General features: G+C 47.2%; 1 protein-coding gene across 1 annotated transcript; it reads left to right on the top strand.

Annotated features, from left to right (window-relative positions):
• The first annotated feature begins 3,670 nt into the window (after positions 1-3,670).
• Positions 3,671-19,853, top strand: mri1 (methylthioribose-1-phosphate isomerase 1). Its single transcript, XM_039770468.1, has 6 exons — positions 3,671-3,908; positions 6,616-6,851; positions 9,250-9,419; positions 14,127-14,303; positions 14,468-14,692; positions 19,258-19,853. Exons 1-6 carry the CDS (start codon positions 3,777-3,779, stop codon positions 19,389-19,391), a joined length of 1,074 nt encoding a protein of 357 aa, XP_039626402.1. The 5' UTR covers positions 3,671-3,776; the 3' UTR covers positions 19,392-19,853.
• The last annotated feature ends 4,938 nt before the right edge of the window (positions 19,854-24,791 follow it).

The following is a 24,791-nucleotide window of genomic DNA, read 5'->3' as shown; positions in this document are numbered from 1 at the left end:
AGCGGCTGGCAGGTGGTCACCCAAAAACACATCAATACAGCATAGTACACAAAGCAGATGGACAGATGACAGATAAATACTGTATATGTGAAAGGCGCTTCTTCTTCTTTCGGCTGCTCCCGTTAGTATGATAGATAAATATATGTGAAGGGCGCTACATGATTGATAGATAGATATAGTATATAGATATGAAAGGCACTATATGACAGATAAATACTGTATATGTGAAGGGCACTATATATAGATATGTAAGGCACTATATGATAAATACTGTGTATGTGAAGGGCACTACATGATTGATAGATAGATACAGTATATAGATATGAAAGGCACTATATGACAAATAAATACTGTATATGTGAATAGCACTATATAATAGACGTGAAAGGCACTATATGATAAATACTCTATATGTGAAGGGCACTTCTTCTTTCGGCTGCTCCCGTTAGTATGATAGATAAATATATGTGAAAGGCACTATATAATAGACTTGTAAGGCACTATATGATAAATACTGTGTATGTGAAGGGCACTACATGATTGATAGATAGATACAGTATATAGATATGAAAGGCACTATATGATAAATAAATACTGTATATGTGAAGGGTGCTACATGATTGATAGATAAATAAATAGATATGAAAGGCACTATATATGTCCCACAGGGCAGCTCGATCAACTAAGTTGAATGCTTTACAAAAATCAACAAAGACTGCAAAGAAATTCTGTCAATATTTGCATTTGTGCTCCACGAGACCCCTCAGTGCCAGGATGCGGTCGATGGTAGACCTCTTAGGTGTAAAACTAGACTATTCCGGTCTTGACGACCACCCCAGCACGGACCTTACCCGGCACAGAGAGCAGTGTTATCCCCTTGTAGTTGCCACAATCCAGTTGATCCCCTTTCCCTTTCCAGATAGGGGCAAGAACTCCCATTTTCCAGTCAGTTGGGATGATGCCCGTCTCCCAGATGGAAGCAAAGATTGCTTGCAATGCCAGGAGAGCAGCCTTACCACCAGCCTGGAGAAGTTCACCCCCGTATGCCACAGATCCCCTCAGCTGCTTCACCTGCACCTGTGCAATCTCAGTGAGACTCGAGGGGGGTTTCACAGCGAAATGGAGGATCAGCCTCAAGAACTGTGGACAGCATCTTTAATGAAAATCTGAGATATCCAGTAGTACTTAGATTTGTAAAGAAAAATTGTGGTGCTCTGCCATGCATGGAAGAACCCCATTGAAGAAGATCCCAGACCTCACCGCTGCTGCTTGTGAAGCGGCCCCTCAGTTCAAGCTTCAGGGCCCCAGTTATGTAAATCTGCCACTGGCAACACAAGTGAGTATGGGGAAGGCGCTATATAAATAACAGTCATTATTATTATTAAGTAAGGTCAGTTGATATTTGAAAATCTCATTAGCGCTATCCTGAAGGTCTATTCAATGCATGAGCATTTTGGAGTGCGTCCGTTTTGACCAGCAGCCAATCCATAAACTCATAGCTTAGTACATTTGTCCTTCCTATGGCTTGTTTTTCATTAGCACACATACACAATTTTTAAAAATGTTAAACATTTTAAAATTTTACGTTTAAGAATGGGTCCTAATCTGGACCTTGAGTTGGTTTGTCGTGTGGTGGGTGCGGCAGTACACTGTATCAGTGTGTGCTCCTAACCTCCTCCTCAAAATAAATCGTTCAATTCAATACAAAGGATGGCACGGTGGCGCAGTGGGTAGCGCTGCTGCCTCTCAGTTCGGGGATCCGGGTTTCTGGGTTCCCCCCACAGTTCAAAGACATGCAGATTAGGTGCATTGGCGATCCTAAATTGTCCCGTGTGTGTGTTTGGTGTGTGTGTGCGCACCCTGCGGTGGGCTGGCACCCTGTGTTGGCTGGGATTGGCTCCAGTAGACCCCCGTGACCCTGTAGTTAAGATATAGTGGATGATGGATGGATGTTTAAGAAATTGGAACTCCAATAAACCACAGAGCCTCCACATCCAGTAACGAGCAACGGCACGTCCATCGATGTCATTTTCTCATCACTTGTGTTGGAATATTGTTGTCTATGAAAGCTCCTTCCACCACCACAAGCCAATTTGTTAATTATGATATTATGAAATATTTTTAAAAATGCGTGCTTTATGTACTCTGCTAATACATGTGTAATTACTTTCTATTACAACGTGCATGGTTATGATGTGAGAGAGAGCGACAGAAATAAAGAAATCAATAAAGAAATGATCCGGGGCGAGAGCGACTAACACCATTTCCCTACTAAACCACCACAAGTTCAGAAGCGCACCAGCGGAAGCAAAAGTTGAGTTAAATGAGAATTGTTATTCATCCATCCATCCATTTTCTAACCCGCTGAATCCGAATACAGGGTCACGGGGGTCTGCTGGAGCCAATCCCAGCCAACACAGGGCACAAGGCAGGAACCAATCCTGGGCAGGGTGCCAACCCACCGCAGTCCATCCATTATCCAACCCTCTATATCCTAACTACAGGGTCACGGGGGTCTGCTGGAGCCAATCCCAGCCAACACAGGGCGCAAGGCAGGAAACAAACCCCGGGCAGGGCGCCAGCCCACCGCAGTGAACGAATCCAGAGTCCTTTAAATATCCAATTATTGTGCATAATCATCTTCAGTCCGTTATGATGAAGGATCCGCCGAGCCGAACCTCACGTCCTGGGAATCGCAAACATACACAGTCCCTTAGGCTGGCCCTTCAGGTCATCTCCCGAATAACTTCACCTCCTCCAAAACACAAGGAAAGACGATGCCTACTTAATCGAACCCGAGGTTCACCTGACTTTTTTTCCAGCGAATCGAGTAGCTTTCTGCCTGCCGCTATCTTCTCCTCCTTCACTTTTCTCCCGCCACAGATTTACACGTGGTCGGCTCCTCCCCTTACAGTTTGTTTGGCCCCCCGAGCCCGGCGCTCCCTTCCCCACGGACCATAGGCCGGCATTGTACATTCAGCTATTCCACCATTAACAGGACTAAGGAAAGGTGCAGGCTGCCACTGACACCCACACATATCCATGACAACCGTTACAAAGTGTTATTACATTAAAACAATATTAATAATAATAATAAAAATATTGGCTGACTCCTTTATCCAACAGGCAACTTACAACATTTGAGACACCATTTGGTTACATTTCTTCTGTCTTCTCAGGCAGGTGAAGTGACTTGCTCAGGGTCACACCCTATCAGTAGCAGGACTTGAACTCGCCGCCTGAGGGTTTCACAACCGCACCATCCAATAATAACAACCACAAATATCTTTCTGCTATGAGTTCCATCCATCCACTATCCAACCCGCTATATCCTAACTACAAGGTCACAGGGGTCTGCTGGAGCCAATCCCAGCCAACACAGGGCGCAAGGCAGGAAACAAACAACCTGAGCAGGGCGCCAGCCCACCGCAGGGCACACACACACACCTATGAGGTAAATGAACAAAAAAAAAAAAACCCCAGAAGAATCCCCATACATTCAATATGGCCATCTTTTCAGCTGGTGTACAGTATGCGCGACTGAGCGTTGCGCCCTTCATTTCCCCGCGCGCGTCCACCGCTCTGCCGCTCTCCCTCCCGCCGAGTGTCTCCAAGTCAGCGCGCCGACGCGCCTTTTCCTTTAAGAGGGCGTGGTCACGCTGGCCCCGCCTCCCCTGTTGCACACGTGCTTCGTTGTCTGCGCTGAGTGTCGCCGCTGCTCCGGGGGCCTCGGCGCTGCAGTTCTCTCTCATCGTGCGAAAAGGTTTCCGTGCAAAATGACGTTGGAGGCTATCCGGTACCGCGCTGGATCGTTGCAGATCCTCAATCAGCTCCTGCTGCCTCACCAGACCGCTTTTGAAAGTATCACTTCGGTGCAGGAGGGCTGGGAGGCCATTAAATCCATGAAGGTTAGCTGTTGATTAATTATACATTCACCGTAGCTGGCCGGGGAAGAAGGTCTGAATCGCGGCTGACGCCCCTTCGGTAATGATCGAGAAGAGGGGGTTGGGGGGTGTATTTGTATTTAGACTGATCAGGATCGACTTGATTATTTTTTTCTGTTTGGAAAAGAAAAAGAAAATGTCGCTTTTTTGCTAAGAGAGCAGCAAGTAATTTTGTGACCTCAGACAAGAGATGATCGCAGCTGTTGACAGTGAGCGATGTGCCCGGCGGAGGCACAAGGAACAGGGAGAGTGGCATGGAGGAGAGTCCGAGGATGGGCAACACGCGGGCACGCTGCTGTGATTCCTCCAGACTAGAATCATCGGGCGGGGGCGCTTCGTGACGCTCAGCCCCTGTTGGTCACAATCCAAAGTCAAATAAATGCTGAAGGTGGGCAATCCGCACTGACTCGAAAATCTGGTCAGGTCTCTGGGAAAAAAAAAATCAGACGTGAGGAGAGCTTAGCTGTTGTGGGTCCTGCTGGTGGTGACCCCCCCCCGAAGTTAACGCAGGGGGCACACCTGAGGGCACACCTCACTCCCTTCACCCCGTCTCCCTGGCTGGGTGTGGTAGATGGGCAGCCTGTTGTTTCTCTAAACCCTTTGTTATGTTAGCACCCCCTCTGTATGCCCATGATGGACTGGCACCGATGCCATGGGTACTTCCATTCTTGAGATGACTGCTGTTGGAATTGCCCCCCCCCCTTATGTGACCCCACAGTTGGATGAAGGTGGTAGACACAAGTATTGCATGGAGCCTCAGTTGGGCCCAACGGTAAACTCTTTACCAGATTAATCGTTTTAAATTCTTAATGGAAGATTCTCCACCAGGTAAAGACGGGCATATGTCTATGAAGCCTGTTGTGATCGTAAACACCAGTAAAGGCGCTTTATAACAAACTTCATTACAGTATAGCACTTGCTGCATTAGTCAAGAGCCAGGCCATCGTAATGCATGGGCACACTGGGCAGTTGCCCAAGGGTGCCATGCTAATCTATGTATGTTGTAACTTGCTGAGTGGTTGTGTAGGTGGGGGGCCCCAGTGGACTGCTTTGCCCGAAGCGGGGCCTATAATGCTGTTAAGATGACCCTGGTCAAGAGAGGCATCTTGTTTTTATAGCTAATTTAATCTAAACTCTGTGTGTACATTGAAATGACTCACTAGAAAAGGAGCTATATTAAAAAAAAGCGATCAATTATATTTATACACCGCAAGAAAGGCACTATATTAAATACATGTGTGACAGGTGGTGGTATAAAGTACTTGAGAGGGTATGTGGGAAATGCTTCTCAACACAGTGTGCAAGGTGCGAAAATCAAATAACGGCTCACAGGGCAGTTTAGGAACAGAATGCCATCTCGTTATGTGTCATGTAAAACTGGCGCTGCCTTGATGGCACTAAAACCCCAAAACTGGATTAAGCAGGTTTAGTAAAAGGATTAGACGACCATTGTAAGAATTGTCTGAAGGGTCCCACAGTGCCCTACGCGACAACCTCTTTTTGTGTAATATAGCGCCTTTCACAGTAGGTGCTGAAAAATAATCTTAAAGTCGTTGATCATGCCAAGTTGTCCCCAGCAGGTGTTTCGTCACCCTGTGATGGACTTGTTCCTGCCTTGCACCCGATGCTTATGGGGAATGGCTCCAGCTTCCTCAAGACCCTGCTCAGGATAAGTGGGTTTGAAGAATGGATGGATGGCTTCACATTATAAAAAAACAGTGCTGTGAAAAAGTGTTTGCCCCCTTCTTTATCTTCTCTCTTGTTGCTTATTCATAACATTTAACTATCTATGATCTTCAAACACATTTTGTATAATTCATAAATGATCATTTAGAAAGTGTATTCATATAATACATGTTGCATAAATCAAATATTCATTTGTTTACTCGGGTCGTCTTTTGGATTTTACTCAACTTGTTTGGAGTTCAGAGACAGTTAAGTATTATGAATAAGCCAAGCAAGATAAGACTAGGAAGGGGGCAAATACTTTTTCACAGCATTGCTTTTATGTTATCTTTTTTAAACTTGAAGCCATCCATCCATTTTCTTGGGGTCTTGAGGAAGCTGAGGCATCAGGTGCAAGGCAGGAACAACCCCTGGACAGGGTGCCAGTCCATCACAGGGTGACGAAACACACAGTAGGGACAATTCAGTATGATTTATGACTGTAAAATTATTTTTCAGCACCTACTGCGAAAGGCGCTATATAACATAAAACGAGGTTGTTGTGTAGTGTCTTTAAAAGCTCCTTCATGAAATGAAAAACGATGGATTGGTTTGTAAAACAATTTTTGCTTTGCTCACCGTGTCGGGGACGAGTTGGTGACATTTGTCTGTGACCCTCTGCCCGGCCTATGGATTCAAAAAGTGCAAAGAGGCCACCAAGCTTTTGGAGTTTGTGGTCCAGCAGGGTAAGAATGAGAGCATGCAGCCCCTCAAATACTAAAGGTGACAATTTTATAATGTGCCTTTTGAAGGTGCTGCATCAGACAAGAACATAGGACCACCATAAAGCACATCTTGGTACTTGTTATGAAATATGTGGTTTATTAAATGAAAAGTGGCAGATTCTTGTAACCCTTGCTTGTAAGATGCTACGGTCAATGAAGACCCCAACAGGTGGGCCGTGTTGACTTTTTTCGAGTCACCACCATGTCTGCCTCCTCCTCAGGTGCGTGGCGCTCCTGCGATTGCCATAGTTGGTTGCCTCAGCCTGGCGGTGGAGTTGAAGAACGGCCCGCAACGCGAGAGGGACGAGCTGGTGACCTTTGTCTGCGACTCCTTGAATCACCTGGTGACCGCCCGGCCCACGGCCGTGAACATGAGCAAGGCGGCCGCCGAACTTGCCGAGTTTGTGGTCCAGCAGAGTAAAGAAGACAACGTGAGCACGCAGACCCTGCAGGAGAGGTGAGCACCGCTGAGTACTTTGTAGGCCGCTGGGGTCTGTCCTTCCGCAACGTGTGAGGCGAGTGGGGAAGGAGTTGGAGGTGCAAGTCCTATTCTGTGTCCGCCATGTGACAAACACAGTGTTCATACTGTAATGATTGTGAGGACATGGGATGGGCAAACCATGAAGGGTGCTGCAGTACGTGGCCGGACCACCAAGTGGTGGAGTTCAGGTGTGTCGCAGTTAAAAGGTGCATCAAGCCGGCACGTTGACATGCAGTCTCCGTTGACCAATGTCGGGATGTACTGAAGAGCTCAGTGGCTTTAAAGGTGGCACTGTCAGAACATGATGCCACCCTTGCCACACACCAGTGCTCTGCTAGTTGTGCCCGGCTTATAGCTGCACATTTGATGCCACAAGTTGGCTCAGAACTTTCAAACTCAAAATTCCCCAACTTCACACACACACATCACGTTAACAAACGATTCAGGTGTCTACTTCATTTACTTAAGAGTTGTCCCTCCAAATATAACGATATTACGAGGCCGATTTGTTTCACCTTTTAATAGCTATGGCAGATTTGGGCAAATGAAATCTACAAGACCGTCAAGTGTGCAGCAAGTGGGGGGTCCGAATACGCACTGTGGCTAGTGGCCAAGTTCTTCTTGGGGATTTTATATCCGGGTACTCTGGTTTAACGGCCATCCCAAATATATGCAGTGGCTTCAAATTGGCACAGTATAAGTGAGCGTGGGCATGTGCCCGGCATTCCCCCCAGATCCATCCATGGTATATTCTTGGTTGGTGCCCGATGCTGCTGAAGAAGATGCTCAAGCACCCTCTAGTGGTTCCAGAAAGGGGATCAATGGAGCCAGCATTTTTCTTTCCCTCCAGAATTGGTGCCATGCTCTGTAACTGGCACAGCTGGTCAGTCTTTTAGGTGGCGGACCTAGGGTGCCATCATCTGAGGGGCGGCAGTTATGAAAGTTAAGGGTGGGCACTCTGGACACTCCGAGGTGGGGGGGGGGAGGTTCAATCCCAGCCCACCAATTGGTTATCAAACTCTGATGATACTGACTGGGTGCCATTTATGAAAGTACGAGAAGGCATTCTCTGTACACCATAGGGCACCCACTCCTTAAAGTCTATGGTATACACACATTGGGGCTCACGCTGCAGCACCAAGGGGGGGACAACACCCTGAGCCCTCTCCCCACGGGTTGTCCAACTCTGATGAAACTGAGTGGCCGCCGTTTATGAAAGTAAGAGTGTTCATTCTCTGTACACCAAGTGGCACGCAGTTTGGGCACTGAGGGGGAACAACACTCCAGCAAACGTCATTGATTTCTGATGATAATGAGTGGGTGCCATGCATGAAAGTAAAAGTGTGCATTCTCTGTACACCTTTCTTTAAAGTCTGCAGTATATACACAAAGTGGCTGGTGCTGCCAACACTGAGGGGCAGCAACACCCTGGCACCCCCCACCACTGGTCATTGAACTCTGATGATACTGAGTGGGTGCCATTTATGAATGTAAGAGTGCGCACTCTCCATACACTCCTTAAAGTCTGCAGTGTATCCATAAAGGGTGCCATTTGTTGTACTGAAGGGGTACGTGCATCAGATACCGTAGGGGGCAATTCCTCCCCCCCACCCCTGGTCATGAAACTCTCATGATACTGCGGGGGCATTGTTACCCGCTGGGCACCATTTATGAAAGCAAAAGTGCGCACGCTCCGTACATCGGGGGCACATGCTCCATAAAGTCTGTGGTATATACACATAGGGGCATTCACTCCAGACACTGAGGGGGAGCACAGGTTGTCAAAGTCTAATGATAATGCTATGAACAATGAGGGGGCAACATCCGTCCACCCCGCCTTGGGCTCCAAATGGGCTTTGACTGCCTCTGCTGCAGCTCCACACATTCATAGATCATGGAAATGGATGGACGGCGTGTCTGCCGAAGAGTCCGAGATCACAGTAAACGTTACAGCACAGTGTAATCAAGCGCATTTAATCCAAAACTGAAACCAACTCTAGATGAGGTGCAGATTCATGGTGGGGTCTGCAACCCCCAGGTGAAATAAGGGTCCCCGTTTAAAATCACATATTGACTTTTGGGGTTTTGGGATATGAAGGTAAAACCAAAGTACCTGGAGAACATGCAGATTCCACACAGACAGTGACAAGGTGCTGAATTCCAAACCTCTGTGAGCAGGCAGCACTAAGCACTGCGCCACCGGGCTGTCACGTAATGGCTGACCGACTCATGAAGATCACATGTCCGTGGCCTACTCCCAGAATCTCCAAAAGTGGATGTTTATGACAAATTCTCTGATCATGTGGGCGGGGTTTGGGCGGGGGGCTTATATGCATTGCTTTTAACTAATTTGTTTCTGTTCTGTACACTGCAGTGTGATTGGCTGGATTGAAGAAATGCTAGAGAAGGACGTCAGCGACAACAAGAAGATTGGCAATTTTGGGGCACAGCATATCCTGTCGGGCATCAGTCAGGGGAAGGTCACCATCCTGACCCACTGCAACACGGGGTCGCTGGCCACAGCGGGGTACGGCACCGCACTGGGTGAGGCACTGGCACCGATGCCCGTCAATACGCGCCTCTGATTTGCAAAGCCTTTGGCTGAACGCTTTAGTGTGGTCTGGTAGGAGAAAGTTAGAGGGGCTTGGTGGTGGGGGCCGCACTCAGAGGAGAACAACTGAGTGGTCAGAAACAGTGGAGGGGCGTAGCAATCACCCCTTGGCAGCTTTCGCAACTTTGAATTGCGGTGGATTTCATTTTGTCTTTTTTAACACACCGACCAACAGATAACGACCCTTTAATGTCAAAGCGGAAAGCAGATCTCTGCAGGGTGGTCCAAAGTAACGACACAGATGAGACCCCAAAATGATGAAGTGCGTAAATGTTCACCCCCAATCAGTAGTAGATGTGTGAGGGATGTGTTGTCGCAGGGGTGGTCTGTGCGCTGTGTTGTCCAGCGTTACGATGACAGTGTCGGAGTCGATGTGAGCCTGCAAGGAACTGGTAGCTCTGGTCACGAGAATATGAACTGCAAATAAGTAAACGGTGCGTCCCACTGAGTCAGACGGACCCCCATTAAGAGAGCGGATAAGGAAGAACCCCAGGACAGGCAGATTTCAGTACTCAAAACACCCAAATCTGCTGTCACCAGTAGCCCCCCACCATCCGTCAACACCTCCCGAACCCCAAACACACGAGACCCAACCTCACTCCGGGTTCAAATGAAGGATTTTTAATCCACGCGGCTGAAAAATAACAATTAGTGCAGCCGATATGGAGACTGGAATGCTCTCCTTTCTTCTCACCTTCTCGCCTCCCGACTCTGACTCAATGATGTTTGGTGGTGGGGTCCCTTTAAGATGTACTTCCGGTGGCACATCGGGGGCTTGTTGGAAGCACTTCCGGGTCATGGCGCCCTCTATTGTCAACCCTACAGGGCTCTGCTTCTGGACTGCAATACCCATGCAGCCCTGTGGGTGTCCATACTGGGACTAACTGTGAGGAACACTGCCACCTATCCATTTGGAGGATGAACTGCTTCTGCCTTCCAGCTCTCACCTGTCCATCCTTCCTTGCAGCATTTATAAGGCGTCCCGGCCAGGCAGTGTCTGCAATCTGGCCATCCTTCCATTTTGGCTTCCCAGCTGGGCAAGAAATCCTCCTCTTCCATCCTGGCTGGGGTTCCCGTCTGTCCTCCTGGGCGCTTACAGCCCCTAGGAACACCAGTGGATGCACAGATGAGGGAGGCTGGATGACATCCACCTTCGGACCGCGCGTCTAAATGATGAATTTAAAGAGATTTAACATGGCCGGCCTTATGGGAAATGCTAACATGCCGTGACAAAATGGCCGCCACGTTTTAACATGTTGTGCATCCAGAGACGACAATGCTTATCTAAGCTCGATTTGCTGCTGTTACGTCATATAGTGATGCATTAGTTAAAAATGACAGAAAGATATCACAGCAGACAGAAACGTGTGGAGCTCCGTAGCTGCGGTGGTCTGTCTGTCTCTACTGTCGCAGCCCTCATTACGAAGTGCAAGTGAATTACTAAGCTTCATTTACCGTGTGAATGGCTAACAGCAGTGGTGACCTTTTATTTCCTCTCGCCGTCACGTCCGTTGCTCAGTATCTTTTGCCCTGTCCCTGAGACCCCGGCGGCAGGTTTAAAATGCACAGACTGGAGAAATTATGGGTGGGACTTTTAGGAACATGCCCAGTGGGCGGAGCCATTGCAGTGCACGATTTCACCCCCCCGTTTGCCACGCCATTTTTAACGGGTTGTCCCCTTAGACAGCGTGTCCTCGTTTGGCTCCACGAGACATTAAGTGTTGCTTAACGTTAATGTAAATGATTTTTAGCACCGGGCTGCGGCATCGCGAAAAAAGCAAAAAGAGAGGAGGGCTCCCCCAAAGACGTTGTGAAGGAACCCATGTCACTGATCAGCTGATCTGATCAGAAGTGTTCACCCCTTTTAACAGGACACCCCTAATTCCTCCCAGGGTGCAGTCCACTGGTTTCCGTTCAGTGGAGACCACCTGTCCGAGGTTTCATTTGATTGTATCTGAAGGTCTGACTTGTGATGATTTGACTCATATTCTTAGGTCGACTCATATTTTTAGGAAGTCACTCTGCACTGGAGAGATTCCTAAGGACTGGAAAATGGCAAATATCATCCGTTATATAAAAAGGGGGACAGGGAAGATCCAAGCGACTACAGGCCAGTAAGTTTAACATGCAGCACAGGAAAATGAATGGAAGGAATTATTAAGGAGAAGACTGAGCAACACCTGGCAAGGACAGAAGTTGTTAGGAACAGTCAGCATGGAGTCAGAAGAGGGAGGTCGTGTTTTACTAACAGGCTGGAATTCTATGAGGAGGCAATAAAAGGATACGATCAAAGTGGAGCAGATGAGATTTATCTGGACTTTCAGAAAGCATTTGATAAGGTGCCACATGAGAGGGTGGCCATCAAATTAAAAGAAGTGGGAGTTCAGGGTGATGTTTTTAGATGGGTGCAGAATTGGCTCAGACACGGGAAGCAGAGGGTGATGGCGTGAGGAGCCTCATCAGAACTGGCCGATGTTAAGAGTGGTGACCAGCAGGGGGCAGTGCTGCTATTTTTAATATTTATAAATGATTTAGATAGGAATAGAAGTAACAAGCTGGTTAAGTTTGGAGATGATACCAAGATAGGTGGACTGGCAGATAATTTGGAATCCGTTACATACTTGGATAGCATACAGGCTTGGCCAGATTTGTGCCAGACAAAGTTTAATGTCCATCCATCCATCCATTATCCAACCCGCTATATCCTAAGTACAGGGTCACGGAGGTCCACTGGAGAACAAGGCAGGAAACAAACCCTGGGCAGGGCACCAGCCCACCGTGGGGTGCACACACACACCCACACACCAAGCACACACTAGGGATCGCCAATGCACCCAACCTGCATGTCTTTGGACTGTGGGAGGAAACCCACGCAGACACGGGGAGAACATGCCAACTCCACGCAGGGAGGACCCGGGAAGCAAACCCACGTCTCCTTACTGCGAGGCAGCAGTGCTACCCACTGCGCCACCATGCTACCCAAGTTTAATGTCAGTAAATGTAAAGAATTACACATAGGAAATGAAAATGTGAGGTCTGAATACACAATGGGTGGTCTGAAAATCAAGAGTCCACCTTATGAGAAGGATTTAGGAGTCGTAGTGGACTCTCAGCTATAGACTTCCCGACAGTGTTCAGAAGCCATTAAGAAGGCTAACACAATGTTGGGTTATATAGCGCCTTGATGTGTGCAGCACAAGTCACAGGAGGTTCTGCTCAGGCTTTATAACACACTGGTGAGGCCTCATCTGGAGTCCTGGGTGTAGTTTGAGTCTCCAGGCTACAAAAAGGACATAACAGCACAAGAGAAGGTCCAGAGAAGAATGACTAGGCTGATTCAGGGCTACAGGAGATGAAATTGAATGTCAGTAAATGTAAAGTACGACACGCAGGAAGTCAGAATGTGAGGTCAAAATACACAATGGGAGGTCTGATGAGTTGTGAGTTAAGATTAGAAGAGCTGAACCTTCTCAGTTTAAGGAAAAGGAGATGAAGAGGAGACCTGATGTGTGGACTGCAAGTCCTATTAATGCTTTATAACACACTGGTGAGGCCTCATCTGGAGTCCTGAGTGTAGTTTGAGTCTCCAGGCTGCAAAAAGGACATAACAGCACAAGAGAAAGTCCAGAGAAGAGCAACAAGGCTGATTATGGGGGGCTACAGGGGATGAGTTATGAGGAAAGATTAAAAGAGCTGAGCCTTTACAGTTTAAGCAAAAGAAGATGAAGAGGAGACCTGACTATAGTGTTTAAAATGATGAAGTGAATCAGTCCTGTGGGACAAGACGGTGACTTTAAAATGAGTTCATCAAGAACACGGGGACACAGCTGGACACTTGTTCAGGGTGAATTTCGCACAAACATTATAAAGTTTTTCTTCATGCAGAGAACCACAAACACGTGGAATAAACGATCAAGTAGTGTGGTGGACAGTCAGACTTTAGGGACTTTCAAAACTCGACTTGATGTCGTTTTTAGAAGAAATAAGTGGGCAGGACTGGCAGGCTTGGCAGGGCTGAATGGCCTGTTCTCGTCCAGATTGTTCTAATGATACCTCTGCCCAGTGCCATTTCAACGAAATTCTAAAGATTTCTCGACCGATTTCCGATCAGGCACTTAATGATAAGCAATACGCTCTAATGGCCCCAAAAAACTTTTAGGTGGGTTTCTGGTGTAGCAGACTGGGGATAAAATGGTGTTCCGGTGAGAATGGGGGCTTGGGCTGCTTTTTCTGTTGTAAACAGGGGGCAAAACAAAAAAAACGTTTTGGGGGGGATCCACCCCGTAACATTGAACAAGCAATGCTGTTTAGTAAGTTCTGAATCAGAGTGTGGCCACATTGGAAGATGAAGTGGGCGGGTCTTTATAAGTGGTGGGCAGGAAGAGGCGGGTCCTCGGCAGAAGTCCGCTCAGTAAGGAGGGTGTGGTTGGACAGCAGAAGTGGGTGGGGCTCTAGTTGTGTTTCCCTTCTGGTGGTCTGTGAAAGAGTGGAAAAAAGGCATTAGTGCATCTCATAGACCCCGACTCTGCATCGTACCCTCAGTTAAGCCCTTAGGCTGCCCCCCAGCACCCCCTATGCATGTGTGTGTGACACTTTCTTTCCTTTTCCCCCGACATTTCTTGTGTCCTTCTCCACTGCAGGTGTGGTCCGATCCCTTCATTCGATGGGCCGGCTGGCTCGTGTCTTCTGTACTGAAACTCGCCCCTACAACCAGGGGGCTCGTCTTACAGCCTATGAGCTGGTCTTTGAGGAGATCCCGGCCACTCTTATCACTGACAGTATGGTGTCCATCGCCATGAAAGTGAAGGGCATTTCAGGTGAGTGGATCGACACCCACCCGTCGACACAGACTTCATGTACCCCCCGGGCCCAGGCCGAGCCTGCCTTCTTGACCCTGCAGTGTGTTTCCTTTATGGTGGGCACTACACCATATAAAGCCAAGAGTCTGAATTTGACTTTCCTCTTTTTTTCCTCCCCTCAGCGGTGGTGGTGGGTGCTGACCGAGTGGTTGCCAATGGAGACACAGCCAACAAGGTTGGCACCTATCAACTGGCAATTGCCGCCAAGCACCACAAAATCCCCTTCTATGTGGCAGCGCCCAGCACGTCCTGCGACCTGAGCTTGGAGAGCGGGCGGGAGATTGTGATCGAGGAGAGGCCAGCGCAGGAGCTGACAGACATCAATGGCACCCGCATCGCAGCACCAGGTAACTGGCAGACCAGAGTGCCTTCTGCATGAGGGCATCTCCTGTGGTAAGCACGTGTGGGCAGAGGGCACTTCATGCCTGCCATTTGGTTATGCTGACAAAATATTTCTTACCCGGTGTGGTCCTACTTTAGGAATCTTCAGGAGGGCAAAACACTGGCAGCCCCTGATATTTACAGTCTTCACCACTTTGGAAGTTTTCACATTTTCTTGTTATACATCATGGAATCAGAGGAGTGAATTTAGTAAGCCCACTAAATCCTGAGCAGGGTCAAAGGGTGGGCTGGATCCTATCCAATGCAAGCATTGGGAGCAAGACGGGAACAATCCCTGGACTGACTGGGTGCCAGTCCATTGCAGGGTGAACACACGCCTTGGCCAGTTTAGCATCACCAGTCCACCTAACCAACGTGTCTTTGGACTGTGAGGCCCACCCAAACACAAGGAGAACATGCAAACTCCACGCTGGGCAGACTTGGGATGCAAACCCTGGGTCTCCTTACTGTGAGGCAGCGATGCCACCACTGCGCCACCATGCCACCCTCAATGACAAATGTAAAACACAAAATAACTGCTCTGATCAGAAGTGTTTACCCCTTTTAACAGGACTCCCCTAATTCCTCACAGGTTGCAGGCCACTGGTTTCAGTTCAGGGGAGACCACCTGCCTGAGGTTTCATTTGATTGTATCTGAAGGTCCGACTTGTGATGAGTCAGCATGGTGGCCTGACCTACACAATGAAAACAAAAAAAGAACACAACAGGCTGCTCCATGAAAAGCTCGAGTTAAGGGATGGAGACGAGAAAATCACCAAGGGACGGAATCTCCTGTAAAGTCCATTCGTGAAGAAATGGAAGGAGATCTGCTACAGCAAGCTGTCCGCAAAAAGTGAAGAAGACGAGAGAGGGTGACCACCAAGAGACCTTTGGGTTGTAGCGCAAAACTCTGGGCCCTTTACATACAGTGCATCCGGAAAGTATTCACAGCACATCACTTTTTCCACATTTTGTTATGTTACAGCCTTATTCCAAAATGGATTCAATTCATTTTTTTCCTCAGAATTCTACACACAACACCCCATAATGACAACGTGAAAAAGTTTACTTGAGGTTTTTGCAAATTTATTAAAAATAAAAAACTGAGAAATCACATGTACATAAGTATTCACAGCCTTTGCCATGAAGCTCCAAATTGAGCTCAGGTGCATCCTGTTTCCCCTGATCATCCTTGAGATGTTTCTGCAGCTTCATTGGAGTCCACCTGTGGTCAATTCAGTTGATTGGACATGATTTGGAAAGGCACACACCTGTCTATAGAAGGTCCCACAGTTGACAGTTCATGTCAGAGCACAAACCAAGCATGAAGTCAAAGGAATTGTCTGTAGACCTCCGAGACAGGATTGTCTCGAGGCACAAATCTGGGGAAGGTTACAGAAAAATGTCTGCTGCTTTGAAGGTCCCAATGAGCACAGTGGCCTCCATCATCCGTAAGTGGAAGAAGTTTGAAACCACCAGGACTCTTCCTAGAGCTGGCCGGCCATCTAAACTAAGCGATCGGGGGAGAAGGGCCTTAGTCAGGGAGGTGACCAAGAACCTGATGGTCACTCTGTCAGAGCTCCTCTGTGGAGAGAGGAGAACCTTCCAGAAGGACAACCATCTCTGCAGCAATCCACCAATCAGGCCTGTATGGTAGAGTGGCCAGACGGAAGCCACTCCTTAGTAAAAGGCACATGGCAGCCCGCCTGGAGTTTGCCAAAAGGCACCTGAAGGACTCTCAGACCATGAGAAACAAAATTCTCTGGTCTGATGAGACAAAGATTGAACTCTTTGGTGTGAATGCCAGGCGTCACGCTTGGAGGAAACCAGGCACCACTCATCACCAGGCCAATACCATCCCTACAGTGAAGCATGGTGGTGGCAGCATCATGCTGTGGGGATGGAACTGGGAGACTAGTCAGGATAAAGGGAAAGATGACTGCAGCAATGTACAGAGACATCCTGGATGAAAACCTGCTCCAGAGCGCTCTTGACCTCAGACTGGGGCGACGGTTCATCTTTCAGCAGGACAACGACCCTAAGCACACAGCCAAGATATCAAAGGAGTGGCTTCAGGACAACTCTGTGAATGTCCTTGAGTGGCCCAGCCAGAGCCCAGACTTGAATCTGATTGAACATCTCTGGAGAGATCTTAAAATGGCTGTGCACCGACACTTCCCATCCAACCTGATGGAGCTTGAGAGGTGCTGCAAAGAGGAATGGGCAAAACTGGCAAAGGATAGGTGTGCCAAGCTTGTGGCATCATATTCAAAAAGACTTGAGCCTGCCAAAGGTGCATCGACAAAGTATTGAGCAAAGGCTGGGAATACTTATGGACATGGGATTTCTCAGTGTTTTTATTTTTAATAAATTTGCAAAAACCTCAAGTAAATTTTTTTCACGTTGTCATTATGGGGTGTTGTGTGTAGAATTCTGAGGAAAAAAATGAATTGAATCCATTTTGGAATAAGGCTGTAACACAACAAAATGTGGAAAAAGTGATGCGCTGTGACTACTTTCTGGATGCACTGTAAGCAGTCTCTGTGGGCCCCTCTACATAAGCTATCTTTGTGAGCCCCTCTGGGCCCTGTGCATAAGGGTTGTACATAAGGGTTACGCTGCAGGTTTTCCCCTTGAAAACAATCTTTTCATCACAATCTTCAAGCCCCAATCCTCCCAGTAGGCCCCTGGAAATCATTACCCTCCCCACTATATGATGTCCATGTTTATGGGAGAATGACAAAGAACACACAGAGGGGACCTGGCTAAGAGGCTCAGAGGAGACCATGAAGTCACCCTGAACAAGCTTCTGATGAGACCACAATGGAGCATGTTGGCCATCAGTCTGCATGCCACGTTACACGTTGCACATTATCAGAAATGCATTCATTCCCATGGCAGTGGCAACATCAGGCTCTGGGGATGCTTCTCTGCAGGAGGCTTCTTAGAGGAAAAAAAACGAATGCAGCAAAATATGGTGACATCTTGGAGGAGAACCTGATGCAGTCTGCAAGGAACCAAGATAACGAGCCCACGCATGAAGTCAAAGCTGCACAGGAGTGACTTCAAGACGACAATGTGAATGTCCTGGAGTGGCCGAGTCAGCGTCCAGATCTCAAACCCATGGAGTATCTGTGGCTGGACCTGACCAAGGCTGTTCACTCATCGATCCCCAAGAGACCTGCCAGAGCCTGAGTGGCTTTGGAAAGAAGAATTGAGGAAAACGTCAAGAGCTGATGGAGAGGCCTGAGCACACAGACTGAAGGCTGGCATGGCTGCCATCTACTAAAAGCTGACTTGAAGGGGGTGATGATTTATGAGATCAATTATTGTGTGTTTTATATTTGTAATTCATTTTGACCACTTTGCAGGGATCTGTTTTCACTTTGACATTAAAGAGTCTTTTTTTGTTCCCCCCAGCCCCCCAAACCAACCATAACCTATCGTCTATGGGGGAGGAGCAAAAGCTTTAGATCTGTCAAAAATTTCGATCTCCGGTTTTCAACGTTTCTCATCGTTTTAGGGTCCCCTGATAACCGAAAACGATGATATCTTGTTGATGGGTGTGTGTGTGTGTCACAGTTTCTTGAAGATGGTCATAGAGCTAAAATGGCTGGACCGAAAAAAACCAAACTCGAAACTTCAGCCTGTTACGAGATGATTAGTTTTTGAGCCAAATCGTGTGAGAGAGAGAGGCCCTCAAATCGTGTAATTCTGCAATTCATTATGAATTCTTCTCGTCATCTGCTATCGTAATGACCAATTTTATGAATAGGAAGATCAACATCAGAGCGGTGTAGATGCCACATGGGCTGGACGGGCATCCCTGCCAGAAGAGGGGGTTCCTAACAGGCATATAGGCATCCCAGTTGGCGAGGAAGAAAGGATCAGACCCCGATGGACGGACAGTCCATTTGGAAAAGAAGGACATCGCTGCAGGTTTTTTATTCCCCCAGTATGCTAGATGGTGGCTTTGGAAACTAGCAGGGCATGCTGGGAGATGTAGTCCGGCAGAGTAGCCCTGCTGTGGTCACTGGGTTCCACGAGAGGGCGCTACAGGGAGACAAGCTCCCTATTGTAATGGACTTACATACGACTCGGAAGTGCTGTAATAAAAGGGACCGCACTCCCTTATCCAGGCGAGTGGAGGGCAGTACGTTAGGGAGAAGGAAACTATTGTGGCGAGGAAGACCCGTCTTTGTGTTGGTGTCACATTTGGAGGTATTTATAATAAAACCTTCCATTATTTGCACCCTGGACTGTGCAGATGTGTTTGTGTTGGGGTTTGGGGCTCACTGACGCCCAGTGGTAAATAATCACTGAAATGTCATAAAATAGTTCGGGTCACTTGCTTCCTAGGGGCGAGTCAAAAGAGCCGCATTAAACTCCCTAAGGTTCAAAGGTGTATAAAAATTCAAAATGGGAAAACTTCCAAAACTGGTGAATAAAACCTGCGCAGTGATCACAGTGAGACCCCCAAATGCCTGAGGTTCAAGACCGGTAGAGACTAATGGCCTCCTTCCATTTCCAGGTATCGACGTCTGGAACCCCGCCTTCGACGTGACACCCCACGAGCTCATCACAGGGGGCATCATCACGGAGCTGGGGGTCTTCTTGCCCTCGGAGCTACAGGCTGCACTCACTGGAAGGCTGACTGCTCTTTAGGTCGCCCAACAGGGTATTGGGGGTGTGTTGTTGGGGGTGGTGGGGTGGGTGGGCTTTAGTGATCATGTAGGCGCATTGACTACAGAACAGAATCAAATTGGGGTGCTGTATCAGGTTAAGCAGCTACACTGTCCTCACGATTAAGGAAAGTGGACCAAACGGGCCGAGCGAAGTGGGACGGGGTCAAGTGCCATTGACAGACGGGTAGGCAAACGGGCTTGAGGTGTGGGAGAGGGGGATTAACGGGGAACGTGTGATTGAACAACACATGGAGTTTGTTCTTTGTGGCGTATCATTGTGCTCCAGTCGGCTGAACTGCAGAACTCCCGAGGCTCAGGAATGGCTAGAATGTAGGAGTCGTGGCCGCCGATTGTGGCACATTACATTTGTGAACTTGTGACACTGCCTTGTTTTCTTTTTTCTTTTTTTTTGTACAAACCAAATAAACTTTTTAACAGATAATAAGACCTCGTGGTGGTCTTTGCTGTGGGTGGCAAGAAGTGTGGCACAGCAGCCAAGTCCTTGAGTGGGCCATTTAAAATATAATGGTCTTAAGCTGCACGGTAATGCACATTGGAACTGCGTTTGCTATAAAAAGCGCTATACAATCAGTGGCCATTTATTAGACCCCCCAAATCAAGTATCTGGTAGGACCCCAATAGCCTGATTCTTCTGCTTAACAGATTCAACAAGGGGCTCGCAGCATTCATTCAGGATTTAGGTCCGTGTCCCTCTAGCAAGGCCAGGAATGCTGAGAACGTCCGGAGACCACCATGAATGAATTTGTCTTAAAATATGGGTGGGCTCCTTTAGATTAGTGGTCCTGTGTATTGTGTTTACCCCACTTTCTTGACACCCATTTCATACCCAACCCACCTGGAAGGGGTTCTCTTCAAAAAACATTTGATAAGGTTGCCACACGAGGCAGGTGGGCATCAAACTAAAAGAAGTGGGAGTTCAGGGTTATATTTGTAGATGTGGGGCTGAATTGGCTCAGACACGGGAAGCAGAGAGTGATGGTGTGAGGAAGCTCATCAGGATTGGGTGAAGTTAAGAGTGGTGACCAGCAGGGGGCAGTGCAGCTATTCTTAATATTTATAAAGGATTTGGATAGGAATAGAAATAACAAGCTGGTGAAGTGGGCAGATGATACCAAGATAACTCTTCACAGAGGGACTTGGGCAGCAGACTGATGGAATTTAATGTCAGTAAATGTAAAAGACTACACGTAGGAAGTGAAAATGTGAGGTCTGAATACACAATGCGGGTCTGAAAATCAAAAGTACATCTTATGAGAAGGACTTAGGAGTCGTAAAGGACTCAACACGATCAACTGACAGGCAGTGTGCAGAAGCCATTAAGAAGGCAAACAGAGTGTCAGGTTATATAGCGCCTTGATGTGTGGAGTACAAGTCACAGGAGGACCTGCTCAGGCTTTATAACGCACTGGTGAGGCCTCATCTGGAGTACTGGGTGCAGTTTTGGTCTCCAAAAAGGACATAATAGCACAAGAGAAAGTCCAGAGAAGAGCGACGAGGCTGATTCAGGACTACAGGGGTTGAAATTGAATGTCAGAAAATGTGAAGTACGACACGTAGGAAGTCAAAATGTGAGGCCTGAATACACAATGGGAGGTCTGATGAGTTATGAGGAAAGATCAGAAGAGCTGAACCTTCTAAGTTTCAGCAAAAGGAGATGAAGAGAAGACCTGATGTGTGGACTACAAGTCCTATTAATGCTTCATAACACACTGGTGAGGCCTCATCTGGAGTCCTGAGTGCAGTTTTGGTCTTCAAGAAGAACATAACAGCACAAGAGAAAGTCCAGAGAAGAGCGACGAGGCTGATTCAGGACTACAGGGGATGAATTATAAAGATTAAAAGAGATGAAGAGGAGACCTGACTGAAGTGTTTAAACTGATGAAGGGAATCAGTCCAGTGGATCGAGACGGTGACTTTAAAATCAGTTCATCAAGAACACAGGGACACCGTTGGAAACTTGTTAAAGGTAAATTTCACAGAAACGTTAAGATGTTTTTCTCCATGCAGAGAACCTCCGACATGTGGAAGAAGCGACCAAGTAGTGTGGTGGACAGGAGGACTTCAGGGACTTTTAAAACTCGACTTGATGTTTTTTCAGAAGACCTGTGAGCTGTGTTGGGCTGAATGGCCTCTTCTCGTTCTGATTGCTCTGATCTTCTAATGTTCTCCCTTTCTGTCTAAGTTGCCTTTCCCAAGATTTCTGGAATATTTTTCTCGTCCTCTTAGAGAGTTGAGGCCTTCTCAAAAAATAGCGCCTGTTAAAGCCCATTGTGGCATTCCTTGTGTGATTTTGGACCATACAAGAAATAAATTGTTGTTGTTGCTGTATTTCAACTTTTTATTTTTCTCGTAACCCAATTTTGCCTATGGCATGTGTTTACGACCTGTAATTGCCATGGAACAGTGGCCAGCCATTGTCTTGTATTACCTTAGAGAACCCCTGTCGATTATCATCCTTGGATGGGCATGGTTTGTCCACCTTGTAGAATCACCCGCCATCGTCCTTGGGGTTCCAACTTGGATAATAGCCACCAATCATCGCCTGGGTTGGGGTGGTTGGAGTTTTCCACAAATTGTTTAGGACCCTTGTAATTCAGGACTCAATTATAGATATAATGTGACCCAAATGGTTTGCGACCCATAATTTAATAAATGCTGCATGTGACATTTCTAAATCAATCAAGTATTGGTGGTGGATTTAAACTACAAAGAGCGATGGCGCTCTGGTCAATGTCATCTGTTTAGATGGACAAGCCGTCTATGGCTGAAAAAGTCTCTCTCAAACTCCCGTTCAACCCGTGGTGCCTTCAGAAAATATTCAGGCCCTTTCACATCTTGTTCTGTTGCAGCCTTATGCTAAACTCATTTCAGTTCACCCCTCCTCATGCCACACTTTGTACCCCAGAATCCATCCATCCATTATCCAACCCGCTATATACTAACTACAGGGTCACGGGGGTCTGCTGGAGCCAATCCCAGCCAACACAGGGTGCAAGGCAGGAAACAAACCCCGGGCAGGGTGCCAGTCCACCACAGGACACACACCAAGGACAATTTAGAATCGCCAATGCTCCTAACCTGCATGTCTTTGGACTGTGGGAGGAAACCCACGCAGACACGGGGAGAACATACAAACTCCACGCAGGGAGGACCCGGGACGCGAACCACAGGTCTTCTTACTGCAAAGCAGCAGCGCTACCCACTGTGCCACCGTGCCGCCCGTACCCCATGAAAAAACAAAAACAGGATTTTTGAACATTTTCAATCAATCTATCAATCAATCAATCAACATTTATTTATATAGCACATTTTCATACAAAAAAATGTAGCTCAAAGTGCTTTACAAAATGAATAGAAAAATAGAAATAAACATAAGTCAACATTAATTAACATAGAATAAGTAAGGTCCGATGGCCAGGGTGGACAGAAAAAACAAAAAAAAAACCTCCAAAAGCTGGAGAAAAAAAAAGAAATCTGTAGGGGTTCCAGACCACGAGACCGTCCAGTCCCCTCTGGGTAATCTACCTAACAAAAGTCAAACAGTCCTCTTTGGATTTAGGGTTTTCATGGAAGGACCTGATGATGATGGTCACGTAGACTTCTGGCTTTCAGTCCATCAATGTTGGTGCATCATGAAGCTTTGAGTAGGTGGTGATGGCGCAGGCCGCCACCACAAAGAAACCGGAAAAAGAAACAGAAGAGAGAGTAGGGGTCAGTACGGATTTTGGAGCCATATTTTGTAAACTAGGGGGCTCTGCCCCTTGCTTGCCTCGCTTGCCCATCCTCAGGTTTGGTTTAAAGGATTTACAATTTAAAGAGATTGTTATTTTCATGGGAATTGTTACATATGCATTATTTTCTCTTTAAAACTTTTGTAAAAGCAATACTTGTCCTTTATTTCCGGCTCCAGGTGTGGTTAAATCTCTTTCTTGCTGGACGTTTAACGCTGCTCGTGTTGTGAAAGGGGCTGAACGCACGCTAAGGAGATGCGGTTGAATCACCTGCTGGCTCGTTGCTGCTGGCGAGCTGCCTTTTCTGCTTGTCACGCTTTGCGTCGATCATTTAAAACCCTGTACAGCAGCTGACCTTTTGCCACTTCATGTCTCTGCCACTCGCATTGTGAAGTGGGGGGCAGCTGAACGCGCGCTAAGGAGAAGCGGTCGGATCATCTGCTGGCTTGCTGCAGCTGGCAAGCTGTGTGTTGTGCTTGTCACTTGTCATTGTTTTAACAGCTGGGAGCACATGAAGTGTGTCTGCCAAAAGCGTTCCAACAACTGCTAGGTTAGATGTCCGTGCACTGTGTGGCCAGCCAGTATGCATGGAAGGACCAGAAGAGGGACTACACCTCCTCCGGACCACGAGAGGGCAACTGCCCTGGTTGGTATGGGGATCACAGGAACAGAGCATGGAAGCTCAACCCCATAGGGGGCCGTGCTCACCACCAGGGGGCTCCCAGATGCCTGAAAAGCCCTGGACTTCAGCATTTCCGCCCCAGCACCTCCGGGGAAGGAAAATCAGGGACTGCGGCCCTCCAGCTAGAGTTCGACACCCCTGCCCTTAGAGGAGCACCGAGGGTGATCCGCAGATGCACATGTGTGACACCCCATTGTCCGAGAATGTGTCACATTTGCTCCCATCATAGAGGAGTGGGACTTACAACATCGTCATCGCATTGTCAATGGACCACCATAAACACAAGTAAGCTGTACTACATGTTTTTAGATAATACTGTACGTTTTATGTCTCACTATCTGATTTCTATGTATATGTAATACTCATAATACAGTATATGCACTATATATGCTTACATTGCATTGCTGGATTTATTGTGGACATTTTCCTTCATCGATTGTCTATTAGCACATTAGTTGTAATGTCTTGTGTTTAATTTGTGTATAGAATTTTCATTGTATAGTGTGACTGACTGACTGCTGTGCATATGACAATTCATTTTCAGCTCAATTCATTAGAACCATAAAAGAGCAATCAAAGGAGTAAAAACTGGAAAAGTGGAATTACGTTCATTATAAAAGTGCACCCCACGTAAATACTGAGATAATGCAGGCGGCAGAAAAAGAGCATTACTTTAAAACTGTGTTAACGCTATAAATAAAATTATAAGGGAAAAAAGCGTTTTACCTGCCTGCATATCGGAGAAACCAGTTTGGAAAGCAGCTGTATAACCCAAATCCTTACTATCGGTGGCAGATTATTCGTCGAAACGCATCACGTATGCAAGTAGGCTATTTAGTTTGGGCGTGGTGTCATAATTTGAAAACACATCAACCAAAAGATTGATTTCTTTTCACTACGGCAGAGTTTAAAATGCTTTAACAAAGTGCATGACACATTCATTCAT

The sequence above is a fragment of the Polypterus senegalus genome, chromosome 12 (assembly GCF_016835505.1).
Source record: "Polypterus senegalus isolate Bchr_013 chromosome 12, ASM1683550v1, whole genome shotgun sequence".
NCBI lineage: Eukaryota > Metazoa > Chordata > Cladistia > Polypteriformes > Polypteridae > Polypterus > Polypterus senegalus.
This window is presented reverse-complemented; position numbering and strand designations above follow the sequence as displayed.

Excerpts from the sequence above, each read along its gene's own strand:
- mri1 (XM_039770468.1), top strand. The coding sequence starts at position 3,777 with ATGACGTTGGAGGCTATCCGGTACCGCGCTGGATCGTTGCAGATCCTC. Across the intron at positions 9,420-14,126 it reads GGGGTACGGCACCGCACTGG|GTGTGGTCCGATCCCTTCAT; the intron begins GTGAGGCACTGG and ends TCTCCACTGCAG. Across the intron at positions 14,693-19,257 it reads CACCCGCATCGCAGCACCAG|GTATCGACGTCTGGAACCCC; the intron begins GTAACTGGCAGA and ends TTCCATTTCCAG.